Source organism: Acipenser ruthenus, chromosome 14 (genome assembly GCF_902713425.1).
Source record: "Acipenser ruthenus chromosome 14, fAciRut3.2 maternal haplotype, whole genome shotgun sequence".
In the NCBI taxonomy this organism is placed as follows: Eukaryota; Metazoa; Chordata; class Actinopteri; order Acipenseriformes; family Acipenseridae; genus Acipenser; species Acipenser ruthenus.
Genome location: NC_081202.1, coordinates 29,066,613 through 29,091,195, shown reverse-complemented (window position 1 = coordinate 29,091,195; position 24,583 = coordinate 29,066,613). Strand labels below are relative to the sequence as shown.

The window sequence follows — 24,583 nt, the reverse complement described above, 5'->3', positions numbered from 1 at the left end:
ATTTTGCAGGCGGGTATTTGTATGACAAATGACTGTCAATTGCGATGCAGTTCTCTTGACAGCACTATGAATATAATTTGGATTTCTGGTTTTTGGTATTTACCGCGACTTTTCTACTCCGCTTTAAAAATGTAATTAATACCTGTTAATTAAGCCATTCGCGTATGCCCTTTTTCCATCCACATTTTGAACGCAAGCAAATTCACCCCAAAAAAAAGGTATGGCAAGTTCTTTCGGCAGAGGTGGTTTTATTTTTGGTCGCTGCAACATTTTATGCGACATTTGCATGAAAAACTAGCGAGGGTATTTCTGGTCCATTCAAGTGGCGTCAAACTGGCTAATGCACATGCTCTTGGCCCAAGTAATCATATAATGTCATCAGAGAAAACAAAACGGCAGATGTGGCGCATTAAATTAAACCAATTTAATGGACCCTATGGGTCAATTGCAGCTTGTGTATGTTAGACCTGGGGTCAATTATATTGCAGCAGGGCTAGTCTTTGCCGCCACCTCTGTTTGATACATGGCTGGAAAGAGGGATAATGACAACTTTAAAACACGTTTGTTTAATTTACGCTTTTTATTTTCTGTGAAACAACTAAATGGGCTTTTAAATGGTCCAAGTCTTCATTTTTCATTTACAAGCAGAACATACAAATGAGATTGCAACTTGTTAATATGGGACTAATCTTTATTAAAGCTATAATTATTGTTTTTTTCTTTCTGTGAAACAACTAAATGGGCCTTTAAATCGTAAAAAGCAGAAGCGACTTCTCTTTATTAATGTAAATACAGTCACGTGTAGTGATTGTAATAAAGTGTGTCCAGTATAAAATACTTTATTTAAAGATTAGTCCCATGTTAACACGTTGCGATCTCTTTGTACGTTCTGCTTAGGAAAAATTAAGACTAGGCCGATTTAAAAGCCCATTTAGCTGTTCAACAGAAAAGAAAAAAAAAAAAAAAAAAAACGTTTTTCAGTTGTGTTTAAGATACACGAATGGCTTAACATGTATCAATTTAATTCTTAAAGGAGTGTAGAAAACGGTGAAAACACCGAAAATCAGAAACCCAAAATACCGTATTACCGTATTACTTATGATTTTCGAAAGCCGCAATTTTGCGTTTTTTATGGTATTTGTGCTACTGGCCTTACATGTCTTCATAGATTTCTGCCTTTTGCCAAAAGTGTTTGGCTTGCCAATCACAACGAGTGCCAGTACCATCGCACCAAGTCCCCTCGGTGCACATCATGCCCACCAGGCCGTTTCAGATTGTAGCAGCAGACCTGACTGAACTTCCCATCTCAAAGAAAGGTAATCGGTATGTTTTAGTTGTTATGGACCATTATGTTTTAGTTTTTATGGACCATTACACAATTTGTAAGCCTTTATGCCCTGCAGAACTGCAACATCTGTGGCTGGCTGCATATTTGAGCATTACATCCCATAACATGGAATACCAGAAGCCTTACATTCTGTCCAAGGCAGACAATTTCAGTCTAACTTAATCAAAGATCTGTGAGTTTCTCGACACCACTAAGCGCAGTTGAACGTACTTGTGGAACGGTATAACCATACAATAAAAGACTAGTTTGCAAAATTTCTATTCAACAGAGGAACCTACAGCGCAGGGGACTTGGTCCTCATAAATGATCTGGCCCAACAACGCCACAAACTTGGTCCTCAGTGGGTCTGCCCATACAAAGTTGTTCATCCTCTTATCTTTCAGGATGAGCAACCTCCAGTGACCTCCATTAGGGCCTCCATTAGAACTGCCTGAAGCTTTGAACCACGAATGTCTGCTCTTATAGATCACGGGACACTGTCCTTGGCAGCTACAGCTCCACCACCTTTGACTGCTCTAGCAGGACTCTTGCCAACTCCTGACCAACTACTTGCACTCTACCAGCCACAAGAGGGAGCACCTGACCAACAGCACCAACTTCCTACAACACCAGCAACAAAAGGTCTTCATCAAGGGGCAGGCATCTCCTTCAATCTGTCTTCACAGCCGGCCCTAGACAGACATCCACTGGGTATTCTGACACCTTGCCTTCAGTGCCGCCCACACGCTCAGGGTAACAGACAAATGCCTTGTCACCGGACTGAGTACAAGTTGTACTGCTATACTCTCTTAGTTAATAGATAAGGAAAGTTTGGACTTTAACTGTTTGCACTTCTCATTTCTTAGAGGATAGGGAGTAATTGTGTAAGCTCAGGAATAGTTCATAGTTAACCTTGCTTGATTGTTGAGTGAGAGTGAGTTAGACGTCGTTTGTGTATGAAAGAGTAGGAGAAGTAAAATTAGGCAGATCTGTTGCTGTATGCGCTACTTCAATATTGTTAATCAAGTGATTCAACTTAATACCCACAGTCTCTGTCTCTCATTTCCTGATAACGTTTGGGATAAGCTGTAGTGAAGATAAAGAAGGGTACGAGATCCACAACATACTGTACACAACAAAACTATAAACGCTACATTAGGGGGAAAGTAAAGAGTGGTTGGGTATTTTGAAAACGTGTTGCTTGTTTTCCAGACCTTATGGAGCAAATCATGGGCTACTAATGATAACATAGCTACAATATTCCGAGATTATTGACAACTGGGGTCAGTTAAACTAGCTGTTAAATATCTTCTAGTGTACCTTTATGGATAAATAAAAAAAATGATGCTCTAATTTTAAATGTGTTGAATATATTGGAATGTATTTGTACTTTTGTGTTTTGTGTTTATTTTTGCATTTATTTTTTTATTTTATTTTTTTACACCATTGCCCCTTTGTTTTTCTTTGTTCACACTAAATTACTGAAAGAGGATATTCGGTTTGTACATATAAAACCTGGCAAATGGTAAAAACAGTGTGTACTTTCAGGTTTTTAGGAATATAGGGCAAGCTCACTGCAATATTGCCAGGCAAACTGAGAGGTGTATTTCATTTGAGCAACCTGCAATTACAAGTGTATGACAGAAGGGGGCAATAGAGACCCAGTCATTACTAAAAAATATAGTGCACTAGTAGAAAATAATGGAAAATAATGGTTCCAGGTAACAGTGAGCACCCTTTTAAAAGCCCTATTACTGTTTCCAAGCTTAAAATACTCAAGTTTAAATGTGGTGTTCTACAAAAGAGGGATGTTGGGATACAGATACAACTGCACCCACTATGTTTGTTGCCTCACTGCATATAGAGTTTAATTATTTTTATTATTATTTTTCTCTTTACATGTTTTTTTTTTTTTTTTTTTTTTGTACTGGATCGCTTAGGCTGCTTAACATTTTTGTAAAGTAAGTCCCAATAGCTTTAGAGGGCATCCACATGATTAGTGCTCTACATACTGATTGGCTAAGGTGTTTAGTCACACCAGGCCTTATTGAGCCACCTAGTGGAGGCTCCAAGCTTTGGTTTTATTGCACCTGTTATTGTTTGTATTTTTGAATGTGGGAACAATAATATGTGTCATTTTATTTTTCTTAGACAGAGATGGATGGAACATGTAAAAGTGTTGGTCACAAGCTTAATGCCAGTATTTAAATCTTCACAAGTGTTAGCTGCAGCACTAAGAAAGCAATAGGTGGGCAAACATGTACAATATCGATGTAATTTCTATCCCTGATTGACAGCTTTCCGGTTTTGCACTTTGCTGCAGCCACCGTCTTCCCTTGTCAGTTTCCAGCCACTCTTGAACACACAGTGCACTTGGTAGTTGTCTTCTGGGACATTTTCCATTGTGTTATATTTAAGGTGCGGTACATTTTCTGTTCTTGAATCACTTTAATTAAATGGACACATTAAATGGACACAGTAACGCTAGAAAACACAATACTGATATCTATGTTCAAGCAGACCCTAAAAAGTTATTTGAATACCTTTTATTTTCATGAAACTGTCATGTATTATTTTGGTGTTGCAGACAGACTGGAAAGGTTTCATGAATACATCACTTTTTTAATCAATCGAAACAGACTTTACCAGCTGTATTTGCACTTATCATGGACTACCTAATGTTACCTTAGGTTTTGTATCTTATTATGTAACCTCTGCAGGCACCTTCAGAGGTCCTCAGTCATATTTGTGTAACATCGAGAGTTTATTGGATTATAGCCATAAAATGTCATTAAGGCTACGAGTGTATGATCCAAGCTTGTTTGGTGAAGATTGGCACAAAATCAAGGCAGTTCACCATGTAGAGTGTGAATGACAGACAGCTGGATGGACACGATCCATGCATAAGGGTCCCCATATTTTGAATGAGGAACCTAAAAAAAGGATTCTTCATATTTCTGTGTTTTTTTCTCAGCTTCTGTGTTGCAAGTTTGAAGAGGTGACTGGGTATAGTTTAGACATTTCCAGCTAAAAGCCCATTCAAACTGTAATGTAGGACAGCGCAGATACAAACTGTTATGGAAATAAATGTTGGAAGCTTTCTGACCATCAGCCAGTGGTACCAATTACTGTAAACTAGGAGGGCTATCTGTGAGGAAATGAGTAGCTACTTTATATTCACCTGTACAGTATGTGTTCCTGATGTAAAAAAAAGGGGAGGGGGAGGGGAGGGGAGGGGAGGGGAGCTATCTCCAGTCCTTCACGTTCATGTGAACACAATCCATGCCAGGCAGTGGTGCAGTGCACGAGGGTCAGCAGCTGCTAAAGAGAGAGACACAAAACAGTACGGGCGGGAACTCCGTAGAGCTGTGAAGAATTTCCAAGTATATATATCAGGATTTGCTTCCCATGTATAGGGACGCAGAACATTTGCTAGTAAATTGGGACTTTCCCGACCATATTGGGACTGTTGGCATATATGCTTTCGTGACGTCATTATATAACTAGAAATAAGTCATTTGCATTGCTCCAAACCTTTATGTATTTTTTCAAAGAGACATCTGTCTGTGCAGTATAAAAATGATCAATTATAGTGGGGCATGATGCTCTTCATTGATAAAACAGCCTTAAATAAAAACATTGATTCAGTATTGATCAATCCCATGTCAAACAAACTTTAGCTGCTTTTTCAAACAGATATGATTCTATAATAATATATGTGAGAAAATGATTTTATACTAGAAAAGCCAGTTTTTAGACTTTATTAAAACGTTACGGTAGGGAATTTGAGGCTCTCAACTAGAGTTCCGAGTTCCACCTGTTCCGACTTTTCCCCAGACCATGTGTAGGTCTAGCTGTAGAATGGCAAATTTATGAGTTTTTAAAGTAGAAATTCCGAGTTTTAAAAGGTGAAATTTCAAGTTTTAAAGTTGAAATTTCGAGTTTTAATTTTTTTCCATACTTCCTCAACCCTCCACGTTAAAGGAAAGTAAGGTAACTATATGCTTTATTGATTTCTCGGAGCATAAGCTAGGAAAATAATGTTGTTAAAATGCTTGTGATAACATTTGTTGTCAAAACATGTGTAAGTGGTACTCGATATAGGTTCTCATGTCTTGCTCATATCTTAAGTAGTAGTTTTTGTAACTTCTGAATAAACAATTTGCAAGTAGTCTGTTCTTTGTCTGTTAAAACAAGCACTATCAAGCATTAAGTGGAATCTTAGGAATAAAATAAATTATTAAATTGAGACATATCATGTGTTTTAAGTAAAAAATATATATTCAGTTATTCAAGAACCATCGATCCTGCTTGGAACTGTATTTTTACTTTGAATACATTGTGTATTTGTGGTGGACCAATTAACCCTAGACATAAAACATAATGAATTGATATGCCTCACACTTTAGATGCTGAAGAAGGTTTTCCCTAATAAATCCAGTTTGTTCATGTCCTTTTTGAGGGGGTTACAGTACTGAAAGTTCAGGACCCACATAATAACTGACTACTGGGTATCTGGGTTATGTGCAGGGTTTTAACCAAAAATACAAGTTATGTGGAGTTTCAGATTCAAGATATAATCCAGTACTGAATTTGTTAGTGGATAGGGATTTATAGTGCATATATAGTCACGTCCCCGTTGGAACCTATCGGCAGCAACTTCACTTTATAGTTTTGCTGAGATCTCATACTCAGATTGTAAATGACAAAAACATTCTAAACATTGTATATAAACAGATTAATTGCATTCGTATCAGGTTTTTGTCTTTTATATCAATGTAATGTTTTATGTGTTTGTAAGTGTTCGTGACTACCTCTAATATGCACTCTTTGTATATTAACAGACCCGACTCGCTTCACTCGGGCCTAACAAAGCCGAGTGTGTGAGAAATACAAGGCCTAACAAAGCCGAGTGTGTGAGAAATACAGGGCCTAACAAAGCCGAGTGTGTGAGAAATAGGGGGCCTAACAAAGCCGAGTGTGTGAGAAATACAGGGCCTAACAAAGCCGAGTGTGTGATAAATATGCTTTGTAGAGAAGGCGAGAAGAGATGAGATGATTCAGGTCCAAATGGCAATTCCATTATTCAGTAGACATGACTGTGACAGCTGTAACAACAAATCACACTGCAAGCTTTCACACACACTGCACCGAGGAGCACGCAGGCTCTCCTTAAGCAGCCACTAGACCACCAATAACATTACAATATTGTATAACAATTACCAAATCACAGCCCCCCTATGACAGGATAGGATCACAGCCCAGGTTGGCTACCAAAATAGACCCAGAGACAGAAAGCTGCAGTTTTAAAGCGTTGTTGCACAATTTATTAAATAAAACCAGCAAAACACATGAACAAATAAACACAACACAAGGGCCTAAACAAAGATTCAAACCAGGTTACCTAACTGGGGAATGGCCACACCTGTGATTGCTGGCAGGGATAGATTTAACACCATCCCTGCCCCCCCACCCCACACACACTATTTAACACCATCCCTGCCCCCCCACCCCACACACACTATTTACAGCAGCAGGGTTCTGCCCTGCCACACCCCCGTCCCTTGTTTCTGTCCAGGTGTACCCCTCCATCCCCTGAATCCCTTGGATCCCCTGACTTCCTTGGTCAGACTGGCGAGGGGTCACCGCCAGTGCAAAGTTGCACCAATGTCTTCTTTGAAGTCGACTGTTGCAACCCCTGCAGGCACTAGCTCCTGCGGGTGCCACCCAGAAGCGATCACCGGCATGCGGTCCAGCACTGCCTCCCTGCACCTTGCACACAGGAGCTCAATGCCCTGCAGGGCTGGTGTTGCTGCTGGCGAGCCTGAACCAAACAAAAACGCAGCCCCAGCATTTTGGACTGCACATGCCGTCACAACTCTCTACTTGATTAGTAGCCTTTGGTAAAGTTAGTAGCCTTCGGTAAAGTTCCTTAAACTGGATTTAACCAGATAGCCAGATGTTTTGAACAATGATAAAGCATAAGATTAACAACTACAGTTTGGGTATAAAATATTAACTTTATTATACAAAATTGATACAGCATGTGCTTGGCATTATAGTAGCAGCTCAAAGCATTGCACAAATGAAACAAAAACTAAAGAAAATTGTGCCTTTCTCAATCCACAGAACTACAGTACTTATTACATCTTTAGAAATAGTGCATATGCTTATGTTGGGTGAGCCCTCTGCTGGTCTTTTTGCAACACAAAGCTCACTTAGCTTTACATTTATCATAAACACTTTTTAGAAACATTTAAAAAGCACATTCCACTGTGAGTAAGCTTTGTAAGCCCTGATAGCTGTCATCCTGTCATTTGGTAGGAAATGGGCCCGTATTTTTTTTTTAAATATCTCACAATAAATACATAAAGCAGGCAATTTGCAATCACTTTGTTATTAAAAAAATAACAGAACTGTTTACTTTTACTTTTGAATTAAAATTAGCCATTCATTTAGGCAGAAATGTATTTTAAATTTTATATAAATTAAATATGGATATTACTTTTTTGTAAATTTGGGATTTAAAAAAGCAGTGCAGGACTCTTGTAATGTACACCCAGTGCAATCAATTTCTCTAATTTAGCCTGAACAGAACATTAATCCTCACTACCAATAACTGTTCTCAGTTGTGTTTTACAGTCATAAATTAAAGTGCAATAATGTGTAAGGTAATTCATTGTTTTTGCTGTAGGCTGTTTACACACTCTAACAATCACTGAATTAAAATTGTACTTATTCTGCTCATACATGAATCCTTCCATCACTTTGCCTGTGACATTGCTGTCAGCAATCAGTAACTTGCTACACTATACTTTTTGTATTGCAAAATCTGTTTCAGAAAGGTTTAATTACACTTTAAATCCACAGTTTTCATTCCGCAGGCAGTCCCAAGGGCCAGATTTTATGCTCGATCATTAATAATAATAAAAATAAACTTCTCATCCAGAAGTGCTCATTTCAGCACAGTCATTTCCCAATTACATGTTTTCTTTGTTCCTGTCACACATTCTTTTTTCTAAGGATATTATGCTGGTGTGACTTACAATTATTCTTTTCTGCTAAATGTATTAAAAGATTTTCCATTCAGAAACAAAATGGATTTTGACAGCACAATACTGTAGTATACCAATTAGTAATCCAAATGGTAATCTTGCTTGTCATTTAAAATCACATTTTTTGTACCTCATTAGCCTTACAGTATGTCGTGTTCACATTACAAACAGTTTCAGTCCATTTCGTGGAAGTAAATGTCCTGAGTTTGTTTGGGTGTAAAATTGAGTTTGTTTGTTGTTTAATTTCTGTATTTTTTTCAGGACTGAGGTTCACATTCCATTTTGCAAGTGATTAATGGAGCGGATGTTAACACGGTCTGCAATTCATTGTGGTTGCCGTTTTAAGATGGCAGTGATTGGGGGATTGTTCTGTTTTTTGTCAGTATTTCAATTATTTCTATATATTTTTTATGGCTATTGATGCTAGTAATACTGAGCACTGGAGGAAAGTACAAAAATGTCAATTTACTTGATTTACCATGTTGTTTTTATCTTTGCACTATGTGCAGATATTAATGAGGATTAGTAATGAAATAATTTGTAGTTTAAAATATAATCCAGCAAAATCACCTTGGCCCTGAATACCAAAAGTGTCTTCCGACAGTCCGAAACTCGCTGTTTCCGTCTGCTTTAACCCGACTATTATCCCGAATGTTGTTTCCCTCATAAAATGAAACATTTTTCTGCTGTTTTCCAACAGATGGAATGGGTGCAATTTACATTAAGGTGGCAGAATAACCATTCAGTATTTACATGAGAAACCTATATGTTAATGACACAAATTACAGGTTTTACGTCAAGAGCGAGAGGGTTAGGGTTAGGGTTAGGGTTAGGGATAGGGTTAGGTTGAAAGGTACTCTTTTTTTGGTAACATTCAGTTACTGTTTGTGTTTGTTTTGGCCAATGTGCCCTGTTCTTTTGTGGTTTTTTGAAACAGTGTTTAATTTGGAATTTAATAAATATACTGCTGTGGCAGTTTCAACCCCCGTACCTCTGTCTGCGGTGTTCTGTTTCCTGATACTGACATCACTACACCCTACACTCAAAGCTACTCTACCACAGTTCGTCACATACATTCATTATTATTTATTTATTAGTACAATATCGTAGCCTTATCCATTCGATATCTTCGTAGCACTTGCTCTTCTGTAAGGTCCAAACAGGTGGTGGCCCACCGGTTGATGCTTGTTTCGGAGGGTTAGGGTCTATCTATCTTCTACTAGACTTTACCCAATGCCAAGTCCATATACCGCCACAAATTGGGCAGGAATGGCAGATGTAAGTGACTTTTAATTGGTTAATTTATTACACATACTATTTTAATTGGTTCTCATTTCATATTCAGTGATCTGATTGGCCAAATTAGTATGCGTAATAATTAGAACTACAACAAGTACTAAAGTCAAATTAGAATGTGTATCTAAATAATGCGTTTGGACCCGGATGGCTATGGAAGGGGTTGAAAAAACACGTTATTTAGTACATGTTTCAAATATTTAGTACACGTTCTAATTTGACTTCAGTATGTGTTACTAATATTAATGGTAACTCAATATTATAGTCTAAAACTGAAATAAATATAATTAGAAAACGATTGTGTAAATTGTTAATACAAACTGAACCGTGTCACGGTCAACACTGTCCGTCTCAAGAAGACAGCAGCACTCAGCAAATCTATATTTGCACCGTAGAAGAAAATATCTCACCGCCGTGATTTGCAATTTTCCTTATTCTTGATTGTTTAGTCTTTTACCTCTTTCTGCCGTCTTCTCAAAACCCACTTATTCAACCTGTATTTGTAAATTCCTATTTATATCTTTTTGTATTTTCCTTTATTTATATTTATGTTGTATATATTGTACAGATGTGTTTGTTTTGTATTTTTATTGCATGTAATATTGTATAATATTTTGCAATCTGTAATAAAAGAAACAAGGACCAGGGGTCACAAATGGAGATTAGATAAAGGGGCATTCAGAACAGAAAATAGGAGGCACTTTTTTACACAGAGAATTGTGAGGTTCTGGAACCAACTCCCCAGTAATGTTGTTGAAGCTGACACCCCGGGATCCTTCAAGAAGCTGCTTGATGAGATTCTGGGATCTATTAGCTACTAACAACTAAATGAGCAAGATGGGGCCGAATGTAAACGTTCTTATGTTCTTAATATTGCCTGTAATATTTTGTTTAATTTCTGTAAGTCGCTTTGGATAAAAGTGTCTGCTAAATAATGTCTGAAATGAAATATGTTATCCTGAAGGTGATTGGCTACTCTTGTAATTATGCTGCATGACTGTAAAATGACCAGCCCCTACTTAGAAAATGCATAGTTAATTTACGTTTATTTAGGCGTGGGTTATTCTCTTGCTGGTAGCGCGGTGCACTCTCTCCCTGGTGGCGCGGGACACTCTCTCACTGTTGGCGGTTGTGGAGCGGAGCTCTCTGGCGGTGACTGCGGGATCTCCGGAAGCTGCCGCGGGTTCTCTGCTAGCTGCTGCAGGCTCTCGAGTGACCATGCTAGCGGTGGTGGCAGAGCCGTTGGGCACTCGGGCGCCGGCTCCGGGCACTTTGGTGCTGGGCAGTCAGGCTGCTCCTGTGGTGCCAACTGCTCCTGCTCTCTGTTCACGCCCTTTGCAGGAGCCCTGAAAAGAGCTGGCGCTTGCGGTGGCGGCTCTCCCCAACTTGCGACTACTTCCGCCCAGGGCTCGAGGAGCTTCAGCTGCAGCACCTCTCTCTCCGGCACTACAGCGGACAGGTCCTCCCTCTCCGGCACCCGTGCAGGCAGTACCTCTCTCTCCGATACTGGCTCCTTTGCCTGCCTCTGGGAGCGGCCACCCCTCTTCCACTTTTGTTTTCAGGTACACAGCTTATCTCCCTCTTGGCTCAGGAGGGGACAGTGCACCTCCTTGTGTCCGAACTCTCCGCAGGCAAAGCCCCAATCCTGGTTCTCCAGTTCGTCATCCCACCGGATTCGTGGCAGGTCGGGGCTCCAATTGTCCTAGTGTTCCATCATCTGGGCATTCCTTGCAGTCTTCATATCCCGCTTTGTTCTGACACCAGTGTAGCAGAAGCATATCTGGTCCGCAGCGGAATAAAAGAAGACAACACAGGATAAAACTCAAAGCAGTAAAAACTGCTTTTTTTATTAAGCGTTAGAACAACAGGTAAAGGGACACGTCACTCTACATACAAATCAGCTCCAGGACACACTCTCACAACCACATGCAGCGCGCAGGCTGCGTTTGTATAGGTTCCTGCTTAGCGCTCATTGGCAGGTATTTACAGTGACTAATTTACATAACCACCCACCATTCAACACGCACAGTAAGCCCACCATGGGCGGAGCACCCATAGAATCGGCAGTAGAGAGTTATTCACAAAAATACAGGCAGTACAGCTCATTCACATATAACAGTAAAATAACAGACCTACTCACAGAAACGATAATCCCATCCCCCCTCAAGTTCAGCATCGTTTACAATGTAGAATCAATAGCGAGTACTGTTTGGCTACATAATAATTTGTGGTACCAATAACTTTTCATTTTTAAAAACTGAAATGTAAAATAAATGTTTTATTATTATTATTATTACTCGGTTTATAGTTTTAACGTCACTGTCCTTGTGTTGCCAACCTATGTACTGCTGTTGGGTCAAGCAGTGAGATTGCATTTGCAGTAATCAGATGACCTGCTCAAAAAGCTGAATCCTTCCACTGAATGTCCTTTCGCTCTCTCAGGTTTAGACGCCCTCTTGATTACAACAAACGCAGCGCAAAAATAGAGGCGGGGCGCCGCGCAGGCGCATAGAGACATTTAACTACATGCAATTCAATCACTCCTCTCGGACACAGCGGCTAGAGTGAAACAAATCCTGCGCTCAGCAGAGGAACTCTTCCAAATGCAGGCAGCAGCACCTTAATCCTACAGATCTTGCTCTCCGTCTCGTATCAGATCGACACTAAACCATTGCAAATTGAAAATGGGTTAGAGGGGAGATGTCTGGATTGTTCACGTACACCACTTTGAAAAGATGGGGAGCTGGGTTTTTAATATTAATGCAGAAGATTAAAGAAGAATAAAAAGTACAAAGACTGGAATTGTTTCTTTTTTTCTTTTTTCCTTTACTTTTTTTTTGAGAAATGATTGTAGAGTTAGTGTGCAGCGCTGTGGCTGTTGTCCTCAATTTGAATACACTGGGTGCTGATTTCTGCTACGATGACAGGTAGGAGCACTACGATATTCAACCTGTCAGCAATTTTCTGATCCCCTTTGATTACTAGGAGGTACTGTTGTGGTATACATTTAAAAAAAATAGGTTACAGTAGCCGGGTTTTGAGTAAGACTTCAGCCTTAGGCTGTTTTGTGTGTGTTGAGGTGTAGTTAAGTGACCACACAAAAAGTGAAAAAAAGAGTCTCATAATTGTACGATGTGTTGTACTACTAGTTAACGATTGCACAACGACTGCGGGAGACTAGCCGTGTTGTTGAATTATATTACAAACAAGGCTGCGATTGGTCTTTCAGGTTAGTTTTTGGAGAGAAACTCAGAAACCAATCTTCACATTAATTCACTTATTTGTGTATAATCATCTCTTGGTGATTAAACATGTGCACCAGCTGCAGGAAACAGGTAACTTGTGTTACATTTTAAATCTAAGCCACTGATTAGACTGGTCCTCGTGTTGTCTGAGAAACTGCCAACGATTTCTAAAAATTAGTTAAAAGAAAAATTATTTAAGGAACAGAGTTCAGGAATTCAGGCACATTGTGAGCCGATGATGAAAAGCTCTACTTTTCCGTCTGAAACCTTCAGGTCGGTGACTTTTATTTCCGTTTACTTAATCGCATAATTAAAGAGGATGCATATACAAAATATATTGGACCAAGACAGCAGGCCCGGCTAAACGTATTAGCAAACCCTAGTGAGTTTCATGCTCCTTTGAAAGTACTCTACCGGTGTCCAAAAAAGTAAAGATACACTAAGTTTGACAGTTTTTCATCGGCCTCTCTCCAGCGAGGACATTAATGTTTCCTTGGCGTTAGGGTTACAGTAGCCGTGCTATAGAATTAGATGTTTATGTCGGCTTCATGTAAATCGCATGTCCCATAAACTTTATTTAAGTAACATCACAGAACACAATCATACATTTTCTATTGGGTTACACGAATAAACCACACAGACTTAAATACTTTTATTATCTTCGTGGGTGGAAAACAAGGAACCGTTACGTTTGTAAGAAATACAGCCTAATTTATACAATCCACCTGCAATTAGGAACATTATGCTACAAAATGTTATTCCAATATAGCAAAACTAATGCAATCAAACTTTGTGTTGCATGCGTATAAACTGGAATCCAGCCTTTTTCATGTTAAACTACATAGTTAAAATATACTTCTGATGTGAACTAGTCTTTCCTGTAGTTCAAATATGTTCTGATGTAAATGTTGCCTAAATTCTGTCACCTAGGGTATCATGCTAGATGAACCTTAATTAAATGTTTTTTGTTGTGTTTGGGATTCTGATAATTTAGTAGATGGTAGTGTTAATTAATCCTCACTCCCTGATAGTTTACCTACTGTGTGAAGTATTGATCTGACTGCCTCATCCCTGTTAGAAACATGACTCATGGCAGATGTACAGTATATGGGCAACAATCTGTCATACAAGCTAGGAAATTTTAAAATAACAAACAAACAAGTTGGCATGTTAGATATTTAAAACCAGTGGTAAAAGGCAACTAACTTTTGGTCCTTATCTATTCTCTACTATAGGTGTAACTTGACATTTTATTTTCAGGTTACCTGCCAGAATAATTAATTAGACCACAATTGAATTCCCCCCCCCTGACAGCAATTACAATTGATAGTGTGAGTTTTCTGAAAATCAGATTACATATGCAAGGATTACTCACTATTATTAACCTCAACATGTTGAGATTTGAATTCCTCAATAACAAACTACATTATCCAGGCATATACGATTGGCATCATCGTAATTATCATAATCCTGTTTGGGTGGAATGCTGAAGAACAGGTTTTAAATAATCGGGTAATAATATATACCAGTTTACTATACATCATGTTTGTGGATTCATGCCTGTCAGTGCTTTCTGTACAGATTATGGGCTACTGTGTATTATTTTAAATCCATATTTGTCATGGGTGAAAGCTGTAACATTTTCCTTGTTAGATTACCCATTACTTGTATGAATGCAGATCAGTTTCCCGGTCTGTAACTGAACCCTTTGCACAAATTCAAGTACTGTGCTTTGATGTTCCAGCCCTGGTGTTAAGTCTTCCTAAAAAGCTAAGACATCTGACAGGGTGCATCTGCAGCAAGAGAAGATTCAGTGTGACAAGGAACTGTAGGTTACATTCACATGCACATATACTGTATCTTGGTTAATGAGTACTTAGAGCACTCTTCCACAGGTTTGAGAAATCGGCTCTCCCAGAAAAGCTGTTGTAGCAGAACAATAAAACCTAGCACAATAGTAAAGCTCAGTTGCTGGAATGTTGTAGTTTATGTTGACCACTGTTAAGTGCTATGTGTGTGTGGGGGGGTCATTTCACCTTGGTTTTAAACTACTGTTAAACAACATTACCAGTAAAGATTCCATGAGGCTTTCCAACCCTCGAATTTCAATTACAACTTCTGATCGCTCTCTGCTACATGACTTCTGAGGGCTGTTTCTTTTAAAGGGGCACCTATTGTTTTTACTGCAGTGTTTTTCTTGTGATATGTGTGCTTTTAGTTTGTTTTCATTTTTATTCAAGTAAAGGAGGTGAGCTGAATGTTTTTTTTTTTTCTTCATAGAATCCAGCACTTAGACATTATCCTGTCCCTTAAAGAGTAAGTAGCGGGGTTCCAAAAAATATAATGTTACACATCCCCACGTGTTGCTACAACTGTTTAAATAACGTACCTTTCATTTTTCTTTTCATTGTTAACATCCTGAGATGTGGTACAGAAAAGAAAAGCCAGAGCACTTATGTTTTGTTTTTTTAAAAAACATTTTTTAATCATTCTTCCTGCAGTGATTTAGAGGACAGATCTCAAACTCCAGTGCACTAGAGCGGTCATTTTGAAAATAGCTTTGAAACAGACTTTAAAGTTGTAAGTGTAAGAAGTTGTCAGGATGTTAACAATGAAAAGAACAATTACAGGTACATTAATGAAACAGTTGTAGTAATCTGAAAGGTGTATAGCCTTGGCATCTGTCTTTATTGTCCCAGTGCTTTATGATTAATCTTCCCAGGCTCAGAATTGTAACCTAATTAGAATGCTGTATGGGCAGCCAGCATAGCATTAATTCAGTGTTACTCATCTTTAACATGTTTTAAATAGTTTTTCATGGATACTGTAGGTTGTCGTCAGCTTGTTCCTTGCGACACATCAGTTTCAATACAGAAGCATATCGTCTCTCTCACAGCCTGTCAGATCTGTTGTATTGACCTGACTGACACTGGCATGGAACAGAGAGAGACAGCTTGTATATATTACATACAATACCATTTGCATAAGAAATTAATCAGGCTTGCTCCATATTGCAGTTGTGAATAAAGGCTGTAAACAACAGTTTAGCCCTACTATTTATAGGCCAACTGTACTCTTCAAATGCCTCATAGAGTTGAATAGTTTCAGTTAAAGTACCATTCTGGGATTTCTTGGCTTAGCTGAAGGAGCAATATGTAATAGTAATGAGTCTCCTGTTATAGAGTATTAGAGGGATAAGCTGTAAGCCAGCAATGTTTAATTCCAGGCTTCATTGCAGTTTAGTGTTTTGGTTTTCTGAAGTTCATAACTTAATTATAATAACTGTAATTGAATTGCATAATAATTCTTAGGAATCTGATTTTTTCCCCCTCCTTGAAATATCAGAATCTATATTGCTGAATAAGTAAAAGCTATTTAGCTGCTGAGGTCATGGATGAACACTTACCAGGAACTAAAGTAGTGTTTCTATTTTATTAAGTGATACCTGTCAAAACATGCCTTTTAATATAATTGAATCTTGATAATGTCCTGTTACTTAATGAAAACCCATTCCTACAGTATTTCTACCCTTGAGCACAGTTATTCCAGAAAACAATAGTAGTTACTTAAAGGCAGCATATTTATGTAATACACTCCAAAATATATAATGCATCCTTTTATTACTATAGCTGGGGTTTCTTTTAACCCCAACTTATTTCTCATAATTAAACTACCCAATGTTGTATGACATGGTTGGAGAAATCCAATGTGTAATAAAATTGATATATTCGAATATTAACTTCCAGTCCTCCAAAAGGTGGATCTGTTTGTTTAATTTGCAGAGGTTTTTCTGTAAAGACAGGCAAACGGAGATGCATCTCTTTCCAGTTATAACTCTTTAATCGTGTCGCCTCCAAAGCAACTGTACTTGTTCTGTGCAGAAATGGGATGCATATATTTAAGGTATTCTTTTTTTAAGGATGTGTTCACATTTACATCATATGTAGGATATAAAGCTGTAGGCATGTATTCTTCACATGTATGATATTTAAACTTAACCCCAGACGTCAGACCAAAAGTCAGATTGTTGGAGAGTATTCAACTTTGCATAGGCTTGCATTAGCCAAAAAGCTATTTAAGAACACACACATATGCAGTGGCAGAATGTTAATGGAATATTGATTCAGAACTCGTTACTTGATTTGAAAAGTTGGAAATTACATTTTATTAAGTGCTATCTACTGCACTGTAAGTACATAGCTTGCATCTAGGGAGTGTAATGTACTTGAATTGCACTTAATGGGACATTTTTAATTTCGATAACACTTACAAAACTGCAATGTGCACTGCTATTGCAAGGTTATTTCAGTAACTAATAGTATCAAGACCAATCGATTTCTGCTATAATGAAACAAGTTGCTTTGCAATAAATGATCTGCTCTGAGTAGGTGGTTCTTGTTAGTTTTATAAAGTTAAAATTATTTAATTCCTCTGTGAAAATTTGCCCATCCTCCTGCTTTAAAATAGCAAAAAGGTTGTTTGTTTGAGACCTTTTTAATGTGACAGCATTAAGCTCATTATTAACAAGAAAAGTAGCAAGTTTATTCTGGAAAACAACAACCTATAGACCTATTTTTTCTGTGATATTTTTCAGGCCATGATGGAATCAAACTTTTCTTGCGCTACACTTTAGCAGGAGCGTTCCTGTACTGGGAAACTCAAACTGTCTGTACACTGCAGGTAGTTCTGTGACTGTCTATACTAGAAAGTCAATGCATGTTAACATGTCTTGATTGCTTCACAGGCTACGCAGTTACAAAGAACACAAGGGGTGACATGACTGCTGTCATATCCTTCCACTTTGGGCTTTGCCAGTTTCTCTTTTCTGTACCCATTCAAGGCTGGGTCAGTTTGGGACAGGCATGTGGTGTGTTCACAGCCTGGGCGGTAACACAGTTTCTTCTAACCCCTTGCTGTTTTAGAACCTGTAATTAAATCCCTCAGTGAGTGATTGCAGGCCTAGCAAAAGTGATTCAGAGGACTCCACTACACGGTGACTCAAACCTCTGAGACAATCTGTTCTTGGCATCTGCTTGATTTTAAGGAGCTAATGTAGCTTTTTTATTTTATTCATACAAAAATATTAAGGTACAATGCTTTTTCTTTTCAAAGGTACCCTTCACTGCTGCAAAGTGTGAAGCAAACAATACACCATATGTATCATAAAAGCAATAGTCATAGTTACAGTGTGTAGTAACATATAGGCTTATTATCCCCTGGCACAGGGATATTGTGGAGGTGTTAGTGCTGTGCATTCAATTGAGATGAAACTTGAATGTGCATACCTTAGCCCAAGTTCTGAGGGTGGCTCAGTGGCACACAAGTTCTGACTTCAGATGTAAATTTCCACAGGTCAAATTCTAGGCTATTCTGTTGAGTTTTACACAGCAGCGTAAGTCACTGGTAATGGTGACGCATTTTGATGTTCCTATACTGAGTGGCAGCTATCTGATTAATGTTGGTAGAGAATATGTTGCTAACATATCATGCTTATTTATGTATTCATTTTGACTTTGTGATCTTTTATACATAATTTTAAAACACTTAAATTCTAATTAAAACCAAAAGAAACCGGTCAAGTAGTCAAACGTTTTAGCGTCTTAAGTGTGATTGTGGTAGTTTATTGTATGTCCAAGCGGCAAACTACTGGCATGTGTATTAATAATGGTGGCTACAATATTTATTTGGAATCTAGGTTTGGGGAAAAAGGGCTATATTGACCACTGAGCCCTGTTACTAATTACTTAGATGTTTAATAGCTAATCAGTGGTTCTTTGACCATGTGGAGCCACTCCATGCAGTGCAGGCTTCCAAATCGCATAGTAAACCATTTAAAATATTACCCTCATAAAATGGTAGTAGGTTCAGTAGTACAGCTATATAAAAGTAAATTGCTGTAACTGTATTTTTTTTTGTGTTTTTGATGATAACAGTACTGTTCCTTCAAATGGAAGAAAAATAACCACGATTATATGTTTATATGTTCCTATTTTTTCTGGTGTATGCTGTATGTTAGGTTGGGGTCATCAGGGGCAAAGACATTTAATTTTTAATAGTTTAATTTTTTTCACTGGTAAAGTAGAAACATGGTAAACACTACTATACACATACTCTGCAGTAGGAGTCGGGAACCGGCGGCCCACAAGGCTTTTCGTGGTGGCCCGGGAGCATTGTTTATTGTTTTGTATATCGATTAACAGTTATTATATTTATTTCTGTTATCTCGCTACTGTCCTAACTCACTTGTTGCTGGGCGGGTTTTGCACAGCTAGGACACAAACATGTCACTGGTTGCTAGGCAGCAACATTCACTTGCGCAGCTCGGACGAACGTGTCACAGCAGTATACACTTGCTCGACATTGCAGTAATTTGGTCCTTAATTATGGATACATATTATTCAAAGTAAAATCTTCAGCTCCGGCAGCAGAAACGAGTGCTAGTGGCAGTCATAGTCAAGACTGGCAAGCATCGGAAGAGCTTTGTGGAGAGCAACGGGAAACCAATGTGCTTTCTTTGCCAATAATGTGAAATTACATTATATAATTACACACAGCGACTTTGAGAACAATTCCGGTTGACTCTTCCAGTCAAAATGCTGAAATTCTGCGGCTGAAGTTACAAGCAACAAACACGATCTTTGAAATGTTTTATGACTGACTGTGAATTGTGTCTTGAAATTCTTTCAGAAAATTTTCTAAAGAAAGTAAGGGATGTTCCAATCAGTCCAGGAACAATCGTGTCCCGGATCAAGGAAATGTCTGAAAATTTGGAAACAGTTAGAACTCAGCGAGTGCCTGTCTTTTAGTGTTGCCTTGGATGAGTCAACCGACATAACGGACATTGTGCATCTTTGCACCTGGTAAGATTTGATCTGGATTTGGGAAAACTTGCGTCTTGCTCAACTGATGGTGCTGCAGCATTGCCTGGCTCTGCTGTCAGATTCACAGCTTTGTTGCTACAGCACCTGTTGGATTTGTTTTACACAGACAATCGCCTGTATGCTTTCCACTGCATTATCCGCCAAGAAAATGTGTATGCGCAAATGGGACGATCTGATAAAGTGAAAGACTGCATGGATAAGGTAGTGAAAATCGTGAATTTCATCCAGGCAAAAGCTCTATCACTTCAGTTTCGAGAGATTCTGCTAGAGGTTGATGCAGAATTCAAGGATATCTTATTTCACGCTGAGGCCTGTTAGCTACGCCAGGGAACTGTTCTGTGCTGGAAAATGAAGCATGGCTGAGAGACCTTTACTTTCTGATGGAAATCACAGGACACTTGAATTGACTGAATTTGTCATTGCAAGGACGTGACAAACAGTTACTGTTTTGGCCAAAAGTATCTGCCAGTTTCAATCAGAAACTGGATTTGTTTATCGAACAAATGACAAAGTTTGATTTCACTTATTTCCAGTTGTCGAGGAGAGGATGGATCTGGCATTCTCGTTTCTGAAAAATCCTTTCTCTTTTGCCGTCAGAAATGTGAGAGTGTTGGAAGAACTGTTGACACGGAGTCGACAGCAATTTAAAAGTGAATTGCTTTCTCTGCAAGCTTCATGTGGAGTTGCAAAGTCAGACATTCTGTGCACCTGGCCTGATACATTTCATTCGGAATATTTTGCTGAAATTGAAGTTTAGGAACAGACTTAGCAACTCATTGACTCAACATTTTGAGCTACTGGTGCAGAATAAAGCCGTATCCACACTGGACACGGGCGATGTGAGCAAATAATTAAGAATTCACTGCAGTCAAATGGGAGTATCCACACCAGCAGCGAGCGACACGAGCGACAACCCTTTGAGAAAATTTCGAGTCGCTAAAATAGAACCTGTTTTCTATTTTATTATTATTTATTTATTTATTTATTTTTTGCGCGACTGGAATGAAACTGACACATGAGAAGCAAGGTTAACACCCTTGACACACGTCAAACACACACCTCGGAACAAGTCACTCCTCAAAACAGAAAAGTTTGAGGTTTATGAGGTGCAGCAGTATCCATTATTATATGATTAATTGAACGACTACAAAGACATCCAGAAGAACATGTGACCTAATTTTAAGCTATGGCTTTTTTTTTTTTTTGATTGGTTGGTTTGTTTGATTGTTTTTATGATAAATAGCGTTTTGTTCACTAAATTGTTCTGTGGCACAAATCCATGACAAGAAGAAGGTCTTTACATACACATAAAGTGAAGTTTTGTGGAGATTCACCAAACAAACAAAAATATTACAGAGATTCTACTATTCTATACATTGTAAAACAAAGCCAGCAACACGTTTGTATTCAATGTGACACACCCCAGCATTACCAAGCTCATACATAGTTTTGAAAATTGTGCCATATTTATATTTTTTATTATTATTAATAATAATAATAATAATAATAATAATAATAATAATAATAATAATAATAATAATAATAATAATAATGAAAATGGTGATTATGTAGTGCTTAACAACAATGTAGTATTATTATTATTATTATTATTATTATTACATTGTTGTTAAACACCACATAATCACTTATTATTATTATTAAGTATTTTAAAGTGCAACATTATTTTTATTAAAGTTAATAAACTAAAAGGATCAAAGAAGGAATTTGTAAAGAAACACAATTGAGATTGCAGTAAGTTGTATATATAAATGTACAACAATAAAATCATTTTGTTGAAAATATAATTTCAACTATACTTCTACTATCCAGCTGTCTTCTGACAACTAGAGATGTACCAGGCTTCAGATGAAGACTATGACTACCATGAAAAAAAAAAAAATACTACGACTACAACTGTACAATTACTACTACTACTACTACTACTACTACTACTAATAATGGTAATCGTAAAACTGTTGAATATATAGGGATGTTCAATAACTCCCATCTATAGATTTTACAAGTCCAACCTTTATTTTACAACCGAGGTCAGGGTGGTAACCTTTTACCAAAACAAGACCTGTTTTGTAATGGGACAGCCCATCTCTAGTATGTCCAATAGGAACACATGGGCGGGGTCTGGTGTGGATTGACATTCTGTGACTTTGCTTGCATCGCTGTGTGCAGTGTGGGTGCAGTTTAAGAATTCTCAGATTTCTCATTGTTCATTTTGGTAGTACAAAAAGTCCAGACAGATTTTGCAGCATAAATTTCTTATGCTACTGTTCCTAATTCAAGCAATGTAAAAGTAGGTCTACCTGTTTTGCATGTAGAGAATCTTTTTTTTCCAATTCTTGTACAAACTTGTTGAAATAAATTGCTGTTACAGTTGAATGTTTAGATAAAAAGCACTGTTTAATTGATTTGTTGTTCAGTTAGAAAACACCTGTATCTGTTTTTAACATCCCCGCTGTATTTATTTTTTTACTAATAAATACATTATTGTACATTTTAGCACTGTATGTGCATGTCTATGTGTGTATCTGTTTCTTTTAATTCATGAAGACCTTTTAGTTAAAATATGTTTAGAAATCTCGTCATATTAAAGTTAAGAATAGTTACATTTCCTGGTGGTGGATAATGCATCTTTTGTCGGGCTGCCATGGTGGCCCATGGTCACATTTGGGGTCATGACCTCTGCTCTACAGTCGCTAACAACCCCCAAAAAACTAATTGGAGCATTATAAATAACACAGGCAGAATCAGTTCAAATGTAGGTCAGGTGAATCCGTTGTTGCATCCTTTTTTAACCATGTTGGAGTAGACACAAACGGTTTGCTTCTCAATTGTCACTTGCTTACCAGTATTTTTTTTCAGTTGTATCATTTAACTTGTCTTGTGATATCAAAAATATTTTTTGTGCTTCCTTAATGTTTAAAGAAAGTTCAATGCATGTCTGGAATTAAAGACCTAAATCTGAAACTATACTCGTGTGATTGTTTCTAGTATTTAAGATGTCTCTGGGCTCTGTTAATCCAAAAATTAGTTTTGTAGTTTATGTAAAGATGGATTACGTAGAAGAAATGTAAAAGAACATGTTGAAAATACTCCCCATACCTCCACACTACCCTATCTCTCTTTACTTGGATACTGTTCATCTTCAAACTGAATTGAAAACAAATAAGGGGGATAACATATCTCCCAAGGTTCTCTTGAAGCTCTTGGCCCCATCAACGGAGAGAAAAAAACAGTGGCAAATGAACTTCCGTATTTATACCCACCTGGGTGATACCCTTGTGAGATGAGCAGCTGCTAACATAAGATATTCTGTATAACTGAAGTGTCTCACAATCATGGTGCAGTTTACACAAAAATAGAATTCTGTGGGGTCTGTTTACTTCTGTAGTTTAACCTTCTGTGCTTCATCAGAAAGCAGACTTTCAGCCAAATAGTATAACTGCTACAGCAGTTGGAATTGCAAAATGACATCTTCATGCTACGTTATAACTCCAGAAGATTTACTTATCTGGAGTGAATATTTTTCAATATAGGCTTATAATATTGACCTAAAAAGTAATGTCTAGCATTGTAGTAAAGCTGTTTCAGCTAAATATGACTATAAAATTTTGACTTGGATATCGAAACCATATGGGACATTACACCTTCAGATATAATCCATGTGGGACAGGAGAACGGCAGGGCTTTGAAAGCAGTGTAATAACTAAGTAACTCCATGGATCTTGCATGCTGGATTGAACACCAAAGAAGTAAACTCATTCTAGATGATGGATGGTACTCATATATATTTTTTAAAGTAACACAATGTGGATGTCTCTGAATGTATTAATTAAACTCTAACGATGTCACTCGCTGACCACTACTATCCATAGCCCAGATGCTGTCTAGACAGGAGTCTTAAGATAGGGAAATAGATAAAGTTTTGATACATTCTGTCTGTTGCCTTGAGGGGAGGTTATACAGCCTCAGGTTGAGAGGTTGGAGGGCCTTAAGGAGAATTTGATTACTTGAAGTTGCTGGTATCAGAGGTAGGGTATTGGACAGCCCTGGTTCCTTTTGTGTGCACTGGAAGGAAATTGTTGCTGTGATTGCTGGAGTACATGAATACTGTTATGGATGCGTTGTGGGAAAGGCGCAGGGGTTATAGAGTTGCAATGTCACCACTTAGCCACCATTTCCTAAAAAGGCTTGTTGTGTTGCTTACAACTTGGCAGCATTTGTAAGTGAAGCTACCTAATTGGTGATCAAAGAGATCAGAAAAATACCATGCTTAGGGTTTTGGCAGCCTTCATGGAATACAATACATTTGGCGCAGCTTTATCGGAACGCCTCGGGAGAATTAAAAATATCCAGAATAAGCAGCTGTCCCAATTAAAAGAGAGGCATTTGAGAGGACCCTTTTGTTTCTAAATGAAAAGAAAAAGAATGAAATCACATCACATTATGATTAAATGTTAAATACCTTATTTAAAATAAGTCAATTGTTTTTTTTGTTTTTTATTCCTAAACAAAATTAATCGGTTTTATTTTTATTTTACATAAGGCACCTGTGATGTTGACACACCAACTTTCTTTGCCACAGCAGCCTGAGAAACCACAGGAAATCACTGTGCTGCGCAAACCTGTCTTGCTCTGAAAAGTGATCTCCATTAATCATTTAAAAATATTGTATCCCAATAAAACAAAGTGATGTCCCAATTAAATGACATAAATAGCACTTAAGCAGAAATCGTGGTTATCAGTATCCCAGTTAGGTGGTGC

The 24,583-nt window shown here is 38.0% G+C and overlaps 1 protein-coding gene across 3 annotated transcripts in view; it reads left to right on the top strand.

Moving 5' to 3' along the window:
* The first annotated feature begins 12,150 nt into the window (after positions 1-12,150).
* The window catches only part of LOC117419918 (protein O-mannosyl-transferase TMTC2-like), a 140,643-nt gene continuing 128,210 nt past the window's right edge, over positions 12,151-24,583 (top strand). The window contains exon 1 of one of the 3 annotated variants that reach the window (XM_058986298.1): positions 12,151-12,605. In XM_058986298.1, the coding sequence (XP_058842281.1) occupies positions 12,523-12,605 (83 nt within the window). In that variant the 5' untranslated portion in view covers positions 12,151-12,522. Of the gene's footprint in view, positions 12,606-13,052; positions 13,197-24,583 lie in introns of those variants that run through there. The other 2 variants (XM_034033303.3, XM_058986297.1) reach the window with 2 other exon arrangements.